We start from the raw sequence: 14280 nt of genomic DNA, 5'->3' as shown, positions 1-14280 counted from the left end.
AAATTAGAGATTTCCAATCAAAATTGACTTAAGTGACTCAATTGGCAAAATGTGAAAATGTTCAGAACTTTCATTGGCATAATTAAAACGTTTAGAGTTAAATTAACAAAAATGCAATGGGCTTAAGACTTTTTGGACAAAATTCCTGATGAAGCCTAGATCTAGTGAGGGTTTTGTAGTCATCACGGTGACCTGATGATTGGCGAAGGGAAATAGGAAGACAATAAAGAAAAAAGAGAAAAAAATCATAAAATCATAATTTTTTTTTTTACAAATTACAAAACTCATGTTAGTGCCAAGCATACCCCGTAAAACGGTTGGCAGATCATTATGTTAAAATTTGTGATAATTTAAAGAGATTTTAGAGCTTTCATCCATATGACATATATTTTGCAAATCATTCACATGACACTTAGTCACTAGGCAAGTTTGTGTCTAGAATCATGACACAATGTATCCGTTATGATATTTGCCGATTTAGTTTAAGGACATACAAATCAATCATAAGTTGTTATCTAAAGCTGATCAAGCAAGTATCTTTTCTCTTCACACATCTCATTTGATATCAAAACACGATATCCCAAGTCCGAATTTTTTATAACGCATTACCTCTATAACTTGACCAAATAATTGTGTTATCATAAGCAAATCTAGAGAGATTAGAGAGAGATTTTAATGCAGTTTATGATTTATCCAGTTGAAACTGTCAATAAGAGTATTGAAGTATACTTGGACCAATTGCTAATTTAAATTTGAGATTTACTAAATTAAGTTAATCATTACTTTAAATATATTATTCCAACACTTTCACTTTCTCTTAGTAGGAATGTTTACTTGGACTTAATGAAAGTCCAATTAAATGGGATGTAAGTGCTTCAGCACTTTCTACTTAGATCATAGGTTTCGATTTGTACATATGTATGATCCCTTCCCCTCTCTGATTGATTCTACCAGTGACGAAATGACGCATTTGAAGTAGAGTTTCAAATTATTATCACCAAAATCCAGCACAATCTCGTCTCTATTATTATGTTCTCATATTTCCATGAAGAACCAACTTCAAGACAAGGGAATGTGTGCTGATTTTGTCATGACGTGTAATAAATATCTGATATTTCCTCGTTTAAGTATTCTTAAACGGTGTTTTGATTAGAATGATGCTTTGTTAAGTGACTCCTCCGGTATTTAATCACAATCAAACAAGAGATTTGTACAAATATACCATCCGAATCCAGGGAGCTTATATACATGGCATCCGAGTAAAGAATCCCTACCATAACACTATCTCAACCACATGAATAGTGTCATAATTTTCTAGATTAATACAATGAAAAATCCCAAACTGATATAAATATGTCAAATTTACCCTAAACTAAACCATAAATCGGTATACTTGTGATGAATTTAACATACGTTAATTTCCGGTAAATTTTTCTATCAAATTGTTAAGTTGGATGGCACTTGATAATTAACGAGTTTACTAATTTAGGGTTTTACCCCCCTTGTCACAAGTATACCAGTTTATGATTTCTGTGATATTAATCCAATTTAACAAAGACTAATGGAGAGTAAATTTATTACAAATATTCTAATTTGGGGCGAAGAGTAAATTTATCATAAATATTTCAATTCGGAACTTTTGGTAGTCAAAAAATTAATTTGGAATAATTTTATCATGGTTATATCATTTTGGAGTATATTAATCCTAATTTTTTATAGGGAGTATGGTAACACTTCAATGAAAAGAATTAGTAGAAAATAGTACTTCAAAAAGAAAAAAAAAATTGTTCTAATCCATTCGAGGAGCTTGGTGTATAAATTACTTTCTCAATATTTTTATGTACTAAGGTCCTAAGTATGACTTTAATTGCTTCGTATGAACTTTATGACGTAAAATTCGGGGTATATTCCCCCAAGGAAGGGGAAGAAAGAAAAATTCTTCATAATTAGAGTTGAGATTTGCAAGTACGTGTATGTTAAAATAAAAAATGCAATCATGTCAGCCCATTATTAGCAAGTGGGGTGGCACTCAATAGACCTGAGTTGTGGGACCTTGACCGCGACTGAGGATCCACGAACTGTCCCGATTGGATAGTACTCCAAAGACTAAAAAATTGTTAAAGCCCTTCCAAGGAGCTTGGCGTAGGAATTACTTCCTCAGCATCTTTTCAGTATTACCTGTCCTGTCTTTACCGTTTGTCGCACGTTCATGTCCACGGACAAAAGCTTCGACATCCATCAAGAAATCTCAATGGCGACCTACAGTGGATTAGACAAATTTGCCCTCTATTAATTTTTATTAAATTTTATCATCAACTTATTAAATTAGATGATACTTAATAATTGATAGATATAATAGTTTAGAGTTTTACCCTTCGTTTGTTATAGTTATACCAGTTTATGATTTTTTATGATATTAATCCATTTTAACGGAAATTAACGAAAATCAAATTTGTTGCAAATATACAAATTTAGGATTTTTGCTAATTAAATTTATCACAATTGTATTATTTTGGAATTTTTTATGATATTATCTTAATTCTTTATAACACATAAAATGAAAAGAATTAGCGGAAACTAGTACTCCAAAAAAGTCAAAAAAGAGATGTCCTAACCCATCCAAGGAGCTTGGTGTATAAACTACTTTCTCAATATTTTTCTGAACTTATGTCCTAACTATAAAAAACTGTTCTAACCCACTCAAGGAGCTGGGCGTGGGAATTTCTTCCTCGGCATCTTTTCTGTACTTCTGTCCCTGTCCGGGAAGCACAAAAAGCGAGCTTCTATGGCGGGGGGAATGTCCTGTCTTTTAACTTTTGTCGCACGTTCGCATCCACGGACAAAAGCTTCGACCGCCGTTAATATTAAATCAAGAAATCGTCGATGGCGACGCGGCAACGGATTAGGCACGTCAAGAAGTGAAGAGGATCTGCTGGTTTCTTACTTTTCCGGATTCTTGTCACTTGCTTGCTCCATTTTATTTTATGTGGGTTCAACCACCATGACGCAAGTGCCATCGCATGCATCGCAGCCACAGCTCGTGTTCAGCCCGTAGAAAAGTCACCCTCCCACTCCCGCTGTCGCCTTCATGATACTGACGCCGATCGGGGTGTGCCGACATCGCAAAGCTTTCGGCTTTCTCCTTTTTAATCTCGTATATCCACCGCCCGAGTTGTTTGACTTCTGGTTCTGACTTAGGCCTGTGGGTGGACTTGAGGTGAGGGAGATGCTCGAATCGAATCTAATTCTGGTATTTGTTGATGGGTCTTCGTTTCATTTGTTGTTGGATGCTTGGAGAGGTTTTTTCTTGATCTGGGGCTGTTTAATTTCAAGATTTCAGATGTTTTCCCTGCTCAAGTCACGTTTTTTAAGAACTTGAGACTTCTCTTTTGATCCGTTAGGACATGTTAGTTTCTTCGGCGATACGATGAACAGGGTTTGTGCATGCGTATGTCTGTTTTATTTTCTCGTGTAGAAATGCGAATCTATCACACGATGCCAATGCTTTGGGAGGTTGAAGAAATGTGCGCGATGTTTTAGTCTTTAAATTTTGTTTCAGGGGAAGAGGATGCTGAAGCTGAGAGTTCCCATATCTGCTCTCGTCCTTTCATGTTGCTATTTCGCATACCTTGTTGAAGCGCGGGTCACCGCTCCGTCGGAAGGTGATCTTTCTGACTCTCTGTTGCATCGCCCAAGTGTGCATGAGAAGCAGAGTGTATGTATTTATCTTTTATAATTTCTGGTAGATCGTTGTAAAATTGTAAGCTGTCAAATATATTGGTGTTTTTGGTTGCTAGATGAGGATCTGAGCTCTTTTTTTTTTTCTTTGGCATTATTCTCAGCCATTCCATTCTTATGGTTAGACCATAATATCTAGTTTCCCAATCCTCACATGTGGTTGAAGTTAATGTATAAGATTAGAAGTTTTCTCTGTCTACCAGGCTTGCTTCTTGAACTCTGTTTCAGTACCTTGGTGAAAGTTATCGTCACATCACGAATATTACTATTGCAAAGTAGTAGTTGACATGGGGCATCAGTGGATTTCCAGCTAAGGAACTAGAGGTCACCCTTTCAAATTCTACTAACTATATGCAGACTACTCTGAGTCAAAGCCACTCGCACAGGCCGAAAGCTAGGACTTCATGGTTTATGGGGCTTACATGTTGTTTCATGGGTGTATAGGTAGCCAAGTCTCCATGCCTGTGCCCCTGGATTATTCATAAAAAATAACATAAAAACGTAGCAGTTGACATGAATTGGTCGGCTCTTTCTTTACTCTTCCCTTTTTTTTGGGACACATGGAGAGTGAAACTAATGCTATTACTATTTGAGGATGCGTGCGACTTTATAGCATCATTTCAAGGCTGAATGTTTCTGGAAATTTCATTTGTAAAATGCTTAAGTGCTTGTGCTATTTGCAGTCAATGCATTAATTGCCGTGAAGAGCAAGCTGGTTGACCCTATGAAACACCTTGCGAATTGGGAGAAGGGGGATCCATGCACATCTAACTGGACAGGAGTTCTATGCAATGGAACAGTTGGCACTGATGGTTATTTGCATGTGTACGAGATGTACGGTCTACTCTAACTGCTATAAATAGTTCTAGAGATTCTTTAGTAGAGAGCTAAATAATCACAATTTATTATAGTCTTAATATTGAAAATATCAACTTGTCAGCCCACTTTTAGTCAAGTTATTCTTTAGCATATAGTTACAATGTATCCGGGTGTTCTTATATTTCCTTTCCTGATGCAGCCAGCTGCTGAATATGAATCTTTCTGGAAGTATAGCTCCTGCTGTCGCGCAGTTGTCTCGACTTCAAATTTTGTGAGTTAGTGATTGTGTCATCTTACAATTTTAGCATATATTGTAGGGCAAATATTTGCTGAGCTAGAAAGTAAGATGGAAGTATTGATGCTGATCCTTTCTCTTTTTCTTTCCTGTTCATTTTTATTTGGTGGAAGAGACTTCATGTGGAATGAGTTAACTGGCAGCATACCAAAGGAGATAGGAAGTATTGCGTCCTTGAGACTCTTGTAAGTGAGTTTGCAGTTTGATTTTGCAACCTCCAGCTAGCTATTTAATTCACTGTTTCAACTCTTGATGCACATATAATCGTCAATGCAGAGCAAGAATCAGGTTCTGTTAACTGTACTTTCTTAACCAGGTCTTCCACTTAGGGAAGTGACACTGACTAATGAAATGGATGATAATATGCCATTGGGTGGTTTAAACTATTTTATTTATGGATAAGATATGCACAACATTTCTTCTCTACGTAATTGATGACTTTTCCAAATTGGGTTGATGTCATACTCTGTAAGTTTTTATTTAATTTTTCATGTTTCTGAAATTGATACATCCCTGCAGCTTGCAAAAGGTCTCACCAGATGGTGCTCATTCTCAATTGTTCTCCAAACGGTTTTCTATAGATCCTTATAAAAGTAGCCGATTTTCATGTATTAATTGATTTTGAGAAATAACTTGCCAAAAGAAGACTACTAGTTTTTAGAAAAGAAAATTACTAGTTTTAGCTAAATCCCATAGTTCGAAATTGCTTGTTTGTCTGAATGTCCGAAAAGTAGCAACTGGAGAGAAGTTAGAGAATAGCTCTCCAAGGTTCTCTGTTTTCATTTTTATGATTGTAATTTGCTCCAACAACAATGGTTTTCTGAGAGTGATTTGACTAATTTTTGTCAGCGCAGGCTTTTGAATGGAAACAAGTTATCTGGCTCTTTACCTGATGAGCTTGGCTATCTCTCGAAATTGAATAGACTTCAAGTGGACGAGAATCAAATATCAGGTCCAATACCAAAATCATTTGCCAGCTTGAGTAGTGCGAAACACCTGTAAGTAGATTTTCAACCTTTATTGGCTGTTTGGTGTTGGCTGGTGGCCTAGCCTTCTTCTGCATATCATGTTCTTACAGATTAAATGATGCAGCCATTTGAATAATAACACAATAAGTGGCCAAATTCCAGCTGAGCTTTCCAACATATCCACGCTTCTTCACTTGTGAGTTTACAGCTCATCCCTTTTCTGATTTTCTCAACTTTCTGTTACACTGCTGTTAATGACTAATACAGAAAAAAAAATTATTTAATATAATTAATTTTGCAGGCTTTTGGACAATAACAACTTAGCTGGATATCTTCCACAAGAGTTCTCACTCTTGCCAGTCTTGCGCATACTGTATGACATCTTACGTGATGTATTTTGGATTTAGTTGTTTCAATTGTGGTTCTGATCTCATCCCACAGGCTTAGTAAATCAGTTGACTCTCAAGGTGCATATGGATATGTATCATAAAGTCCAGAACACACATGCATTAATCGGACATGTAACTATGCTAGCCTGTCTAGGTAACTAGTGCCTCCATTGTATGAAGGCCCTTGTAGTTGAATTCTACTAGGTGTGCAGTCATCTGCTTACTCTCCTTTTCCTGGCTCTCTTCATTTCCTTGTCTATTTCTAAATTTTATAAAGTCCTTATGTTGAAAGAAATTTTTGGTCAGAAACAAGTGGACTCATTACCAAACTGCTCTGTAATAACAAGGTGTAGCACTGCAATGTCTCGAGCTGAAGATGATAACAGTATGGATATAATTAGCAATTAGTAGGATCAACTCTGTAATTGAGTAGGTTGACTGAACCATAAACAGCAGGTGATCGTGAAGAATTAATCGTCATGCAACATTGAAAAGGAGGATATGCATACTGGTAACACGTTTGTAAATCTAATGCTGAATTGCCGTTGCCCTTCTCATAGCCTCCTTCACAATTGAAGTTCTCTCCTCAATGTAGCTGCTCTATAATCTGTAGTAGCTATATTTCAGTATGCCTAGGACACTAGGTCAACTGGTATTCTAAAGGTAGCATGAGGTATAGCAGATCTGATGTTTTCAAATGCACTTGTTTTGCATTCAAATTGCCCCTTCTTTTGCATTTGATGACTTACTCTGTTTCTGCTGGAGACATGCATTAGAGGCATGCATATTACACTGTTAAAGTATGTTGATCTGATCTTTCCATAAAAACTCTCCTTAATTTTGCAGTCAACTTGACAATAACAACTTCAACGGTGAAATACCAGCTTCCTATGGGGAATTCCCCAATTTAGCAAAATTGTGAGTTAACATTTGGTCTTTAACTGCATTTAGTAGTAAATTATGCACTGCTGAGGCATGAAATCACATGATCCTAGTGTGCTCTTTAACTATAGTAGTAAGATTGAAAATACTGAAGAAATGCATTATCAGAAAAGTTGGTAGCTGGAATGATGAAGCTGCTTGGGCTATAAACTGCTTGAGAGAAAAAAAAAAATTCAGATCTTGTAAAAGTGGCTTGTTGTACATTCAGTTATTACCTGTGGAGAACTATAGATTCTGCAGTGCCTCAATGAAAGAAATTTGATGATGAGTAGACACCTTAAAGTGATCTTTCAATCATTAAAAACAGTCTTTAATGCGAGAATTTCATGGATAGGAAATTGAGGAATGACTTAAGCAAAACATTGTAAAACTTGGGGAATTGCTTCCTGAAGCTAGTGGTCTAATTGAGATGTATTAGGAAATTGTGGCAGGGAACCAGCTTTCCTGTTTAAGAAGGAAGTACCGGACTTCATCTATGATTTATCAAAAAGACAACGAAAACCATTTGCGGACCATACATTGCACAAATTATTCCATTAGGTTTCTAATGCTTTTCCAAACTTGCCTGGCAGGAGTCTTCAAAATTGCAGTTTGGAGGGATCAATTCCTGATCTTAGCCAGATACCAAATCTTAGATTTTTGTAAGTTTGAGAATAATCCAATTTTTTGTTCTTGGTTCCTTATAATCTGCCAAGTCTGACGTAAATGTTTCCATCACGTGCGCTTACTCATGCTAATACATCTAAAATTTGTTTTGACTTTTTACTTTTTGCCATATTGCAGAGATCTAAGCCATAATCAGCTTAGTGGGCCTATACCATCAAATAAGCTCTCTGATAACATGACAACCATGTATGTACACGATCAATTATATGATTCAACTTCTCTATCCGTGAAAATGATATTGGCGTGACTGCTATATTTGGGATACATTTTTGTTGATTGCAGCGATCTATCAAATAACCTTCTCGATGGATCTATTCCAGCAAATTTTTCTTATCTTCCCTCTCTACAAAGACTGTAAGACTATCTTTTCTTTCATGATTGTAAAAATTCTTGTTTTTGTATGTTATTAGCAGGTGTAGAAGTAGCTTTATTTCTGAGATTATTCTCTCGTACCTGATCTTCATAGAGTACACGATACTCATTATCTTAATACTAAGTTTTTCATAGTTCTGAATCTGGACATTACTTATAATGCAGGTCACTGGAGAATAACAGCTTGACAGGTTCTGTCCCTGTGAACATTTGGCAGAATATGACCTCCACTTCAAGGAAGATGCTTATGTAAGCACTCAGTTTTCCTCCTTTTTAATAATCTGATCTGGAAGTAAAGCAGTGTCTCACAGCATGCTCATTCCTGAAATGCACTATTATGTTATGAACAAGTTTATCAAAACATTATGCACATCTGTCATCTACTTTATTCTTTTTGAGATTGTTGACGTTTAATTATTCTTTTTATATTTTTATCACAGTGATCTTCAAAAGAATTCATTCTCAGATGCGGTAGGAGATCTTAATCCTCCAGAAAATGTCACTCTAAGGTTCGTTTCCTGTTCCTTCCTGCCCCCCAATTACATTAAATAACAATATAGGTGTGGATTATGTTGTTTATATGCTGATTTTTTGAATGTATGCCTGAAAATGATTATAGCGACTTGTCAAGATCTTGGCTATACTTCAAGTCCCCACTTTTGGTTTTCTCAAGTAGGGGAGCTCTTGGCAAATGGTAGGTCCTGCACCTGACCCAGGACTGCCAGTTGCTTTGGCAGCGCCTCTGAAGCCATCCCAAAAGGCCAAAATAAACATTGAGGCTTATGGATAATTTATTCATCGGCATCAAATGTGTTTACAACCTTGCATTAAAAAGCCAAAGAAAGAAGCTCTTGGCAGAGTCTTTTGGCTTTGCTGTGCCAAAAAAGTTGGAAAATGTCAAATGTTTTCATTTTTTTGAAAGGACTGTGCTTTAGAGGATTATTTGCGTTTGGTAAAGTCCTCTTGTCTGAAATTTAATGAAGGAGTTTTCCTTTAGGCTTGGGGGCAATCCTGTCTGCAGTAAAGGGAATACAACGAATATTAGCCGATTTTGTGGGAATGAGAGTGGAGACGATGGGACACCTGGCAACTCAGCGAATTCCACAAGTTGTCCTCCCCAATCATGCCCTACAGATAATTTTTTCGAATATGTTCCATCATCGCCTGTGAAATGTCTCTGCGCATCACCCCTGAGAATTGGATACCGACTGAAGAGTCCCAGCTTCTCTTATTTCCCTCCTTATGAGTATCCATTTGAAGTGTACTTAACCAGATCTCTTAACTTGGAACTATATCAATTGCATATTGATTCGTATACCTGGGAAGGACCACGGATGAGGATGTATTTGAAGCTTTTCCCAGAAGTTAATGGTCCAAGAACATTTAATGAGATTGAGGTTCAGCGAATAAAAGGCATCTTCACATCATGGGACTTTCCTGGAGATGACTTATATGGACCATATGAACTTCTCAATTTTACTCTTCTGGGACCTTATAAAACTAGTAAGTACTTAATTCCACACAACATTTGTCTTAAAGTCACCTGTGGCGGTGGTTTCTAATGATGATGATGCTGCAAAGTAGCCCTTAAAGATATGCCATCACTTGATATGGGTAATCAGGAAAGGTATCACACACTAGTACCTTATTTAGCTTATTTCAAATAAGTTGAGTTGCCTCAAAACAACTTGTTCTGCAGTTATATTGCTTCTTAGTGAGTGCATGTATGGGACATTTATATGCAAAGTTGGTACGGAATTCAGCAATTTGTTGAGAGAATTGATACTCTAGGTTGAAAATACAGTTGGCTCTCTAAAGTGTCGACTTCGTATGACTTTGCAAACAAATAGAAACGTAGTCATAGCTTGATATTTTTTTCTTGATTATTGTTATCTTCCATATGAAGACAATAACCTCTATATCTTTGAAGATTTTAATCAGGCATCTCTCATGTACCTTTTTCCTCTTTTCTCTGGCACTTCTACTATAGGAAACTTTATAAAGTTGACCATGTGAGAGAAAACCATGATTGTCATAATAAATTTACCCTGGTTAAGAAGTGTACCTCAGTGATGTAAATTTAGTTAGATATTTGAGAAAGATGCTTTATTACTCTTTTCAAGAATGGTAATACAAGCTGATATGTCAAAATGTATTGTCATTAGTTAAATCCAATTTTATCAAGAATGAAGCAATAATCAAATTTGATCTACTCTCATGTATTTGACTCATATGGTTTCATAATTCAACAGTGATTTTTCCAAATCAGAAGGTGAATATTAGTAAAGGCATATTGGTGGCCATAGTATTATCATCTATTGCCTGTGTCACTGCAATCTCTGCCATGATTACTTTTCTCGTTACAAGAAGGAAAACCAGATATCAGCCTTCGCTGTCAAGGAAGAATCTATGTAAGTTCTTCAAGACTTTTCTTAGCTAATACGAATTAAATTTGCCTGTGATCTAATTTTGTATTGCTCCTCATAGCCTCAAAGGTATCTATGAAGCTTGAAGGCGTGAAAGCCTTCACATTTAGAGAAATGGCAGTCGCAACTGACAACTTCAATAGATTGACTCAAGTTGGGCAAGGAGGTTATGGGAAAGTTTATAAAGGAAATTTATACGACAACACAGTCGTAGCCGTAAAACGTGCAGAAGAAGGATCATTACAGGGACAAAAAGAATTTTTGACGGAGATAAAAATGTTATCAAGGTTACATCATCGGAACCTTGTGTCATTGGTAGGATATTGCAATGAAGAAGGTGAACAGGTATTGGTTGTGCCTGCTAAAACATCTCTAATGAATGATAAAATAACACGGTAGCTGATATTCTATGTTTTTCTAATTTGTATTTGCATTACTATCTGTTTGTGTCTCTAGACGTATGCTTCATCATGAGCAGAAGTAGCAATGGAATTCTTTGATGCATGCAAAAGGAGAATTGCTAAGTAACTCATGAATCTAATTTAGCACTCAATCCATCTGCTGATTTATGGGTTCTCGCGGCTAAAAAGTTGTTGAAGGAACAAATTTCAATTCTCTTTTGTTCATACTGATTATGTTTAGGAAAATGGAAAGTGCTTCACAGTTGCTGGAGAGTAGTGTTTGTACATTGTACTTGTGTGCATGATGGCAGAACACTTCTTTCACCGTCAGTTCTACAATTTATGGTGGAGGATTGACGGTTGTCTTCCTCCAATCAAAATTACCGTGTTCACAGCTGTCGTGTTTTAAACAGAAGAACTTACAGTATGCTCTTGGTGTATTTACAGATGTTAGTATATGAGTTTATGCCCAATGGAACTCTACGGGATTGGCTTTCTGGTACGTGCTTTATATTCTCAATAATTTTAACAACAAATCAGTTGTCCAAACTTTTGACTAGTAAAATAGGCTACCACAAGAGTAGGAGACATAGCATATTGAAGGAATTGGATTTGCATCAGTTTAATTCCTCTCCTTAAGAGAATCATATTATATTTTCTCTTTCAAACTACTATTCTCAGCTTCAGGAGTAATCTAGGTTGACTACTTTGTCTGGAGTTGAGGATTGAATTGCCATATCCAAATGTTGTTTCAAGAACTTCCTCTAATATTATTTCTCTAGTACTCAGGAGCATTCATTTGGAGTGTGGTCCCATGACAAATTTATCTTCACGGAACCATCGGGAATGTTCTATTATGAGCTTTTCAAATACGCTTCAATGCATCAATGCTATCATGATGCTTCATGTACTTCATACTTTTCTTGCTTCACATATATTCATCTTACTCACATGCAGGTAAAACTAAGGAGTACCTTAACTTCAGTATGAGGCTGCGTATTGCGTTGGGGTCTGCTAAGGGCATTCTTTACCTCCATACTGAAGCCCACCCTCCAGTATTCCACCGAGACATTAAGGCCAGTAACATTCTTTTGGACTCCAAGCTTACTGCCAAAGTTGCTGACTTTGGGCTATCACGGCTTGCCCCTGTCCTGGATGATGAAGGGACCGTGCCCCATCATGTGTCCACAATCGTTAAAGGGACGCCGGTAAGTGGTCTATTAAAAAATTTAAGTACCTACAACTACGCACTTATGCTGTTCCCCCGACCTCCCCTTTTCACTGTGGTTTTTCTCTTCAGGGATACCTTGACCCAGAATATTTCCTGACACACAAGCTGACCGATAAAAGTGATGTCTATAGTCTTGGAGTTGTATTTCTGGAGCTATTGACTGGAATGCAGCCAATATCGCATGGAAAGAATATTGTCAGAGAGGTACTTTCCTGATATGATAGGCTCTCATGGTTCTTGTCAGTCATTATCATTGTTTGATCGCTTCTCACCTTATTATGTCTTTGGAATTTGGGCTTACTTTAATCGTAAGTTAGCAATATGATCTGTTCTCACTTGAGACCTTTAGTTGTAAGTTAGTGAAATTTTCTGCTTTTAGAAACTGGTGAAACCGTGTTTAGTTCCAATCACTATGCACTGAGGTCCGACAGAAACTGACATGCTAAGACGTTCTTGCAAAGAAAGAGAAATCCATATGCAGGTGTTGGATGGTTTCAGTATCTTTATAGTGCCGTCTCCAAATATAGTGAATTTGTGGTAGATTGTAATTTTAGGTGGGGAGCAACAATTAAATGCAGCAACGAGGATTAAAAAGGCATGATCTGAAATCCCCGCCATTGTGTAATACCTGCAGAACTTAGTTGCAAATATCAGATGCACTGAAGGAGAATCTAGAGATGCTTTATTTCTTTTTCGGTGCTGAACTTTTCAAGTGCCTTGGCAGGTGAACATGGCGCACCGGGCAGGCATGATGTTCTCTATTATAGACAGCAGGATGGGCTCTTACCCTTCGGAATGTGTCGAGAGGTTTGTTGCTCTGGCCCTCTTGTGTTGCTACGACAACCCGGAGAAGCGGCCGTCAATGTTGGACGTGGTGAGGGAGCTCGAGAGCATACTCAAAATGATGCCTGATGCCGACGCCATGCTTTCTGAGACGGCTTCCGTTTATTCAGGCAAGTCACTTCCATCATCTTCATCTTATGCGAGCATGGACCCGTATATTTCATCAAGCGTCTCGGGAAGTGATCTGATAAGCGGGGTTGTACCTACTGTTACGCCTCGATAGTGAAACGAATTTTGAGTAATATGTATATTCCTTAAGTGAATCGAAAACCCTCTTTTCTTTTTTTTTGTCGTGACTTAAAGATGTAAATATAAGGCATGTGTATATGCCACTGGCTTTTCCTTGTCTAATCCACAGCTATCATCGAGAACATTGATAGAATTGGACGGATTTGCGAAACAATATTGCAAATTTGAGTCAACATTTGTGGCGTTCTGAGGATACGATTTGAATTTCGATATAGTGAAATGAGGATGATGAAAGGTAGGCAAATTGCATTGAGTTGATGTGGAATGATTTCGACACAATTGACCTAAGTTGCTTTCCTACTTTAATTTAATTGTACATTGAACTTCGGTGTATCTCATAAGAAAATGAATTCTTTTGATTGGACTCAACACGCCGAATCTTCTTGTCATTGAAAATAGAGGAAGTAGCCAATTATCGGGGTCAGGCGAACCTATAGACTTTTAACATGTGTTGATAGGATTATACATTTGATCATATTAAAAGAATTCAATCTAAAAATTTAAATTATTAGATAGGATGGAAGTAACATGTATGAGGCTTAATTCAAATCTTGTGAACAAGTGTCATAGAATACTTTCATGCTCCTTGTCGAACAAAAATTTGTAACATGAGTAGGGGAAGATTTTCCAAAAAGCTATAAACTTATTTTACTTTTATTAATTCAATTTTAAATTCTTTAATTTTGTCAATTCAATCCTAAATTTTTTGACAATTTACCAATTAAGTCCATCCACCAATTTTAACTAAAAATCGCTAGCATGAACATTGGCAATGCCACGTAAGACGATCGTGTTGACGTGGACAATATCTTCTTGACCACAAGCTTGTAAGAAAAATGAAAAGAAAGAAAAGAACAAAAAATCAGAATTTTTCTAAAAAATTTATAAAATGTTTATATTAGTACCGACTATACCAGGCCACTAGGTCGGCCACTTGTAAG

At 36.9% G+C, this 14280-nt stretch overlaps 1 protein-coding gene across 5 annotated transcripts; it reads left to right on the top strand.

The window, feature by feature from the left end:
• Positions 1-3025: 3025 nt before the first annotated feature.
• LOC104432933 (probable LRR receptor-like serine/threonine-protein kinase At1g06840) lies at positions 3026-13577 on the top strand. Of its 5 annotated transcripts, none has more exons than XM_018872049.2 (21): positions 3026-3217; positions 3560-3662; positions 4422-4572; positions 4757-4828; positions 4966-5037; positions 5707-5850; positions 5945-6016; positions 6122-6193; positions 7056-7127; positions 7724-7792; positions 7935-8003; positions 8100-8171; positions 8355-8438; positions 8630-8698; positions 9187-9692; positions 10442-10600; positions 10677-10960; positions 11464-11515; positions 11974-12224; positions 12317-12451; positions 12972-13577. In XM_018872049.2, the coding sequence occupies exons 2-21, from the start codon at positions 3569-3571 to the stop codon at positions 13311-13313; spliced, it is 2841 nt and encodes a 946-aa protein (XP_018727594.2). In that variant the 5' UTR covers positions 3026-3217; positions 3560-3568; the 3' UTR covers positions 13314-13577. The 5 variants fall into 5 exon arrangements, with proteins under 5 accessions (XP_018727594.2, XP_039156791.1, XP_018727584.2 ...); XM_039300857.1 differs by having other exon boundaries at positions 3208-3250; XM_018872039.2 differs by lacking the exon at positions 3026-3217 and adding an exon at positions 3246-3299.
• Positions 13578-14280: the final 703 nt, after the last annotated feature.

The sequence above is a fragment of the Eucalyptus grandis genome, chromosome 1 (genome assembly GCF_016545825.1).
Source record: "Eucalyptus grandis isolate ANBG69807.140 chromosome 1, ASM1654582v1, whole genome shotgun sequence".
Lineage (NCBI taxonomy): Eukaryota > Viridiplantae > Streptophyta > Magnoliopsida > Myrtales > Myrtaceae > Eucalyptus > Eucalyptus grandis.
This window is presented reverse-complemented; position numbering and strand designations above follow the sequence as displayed.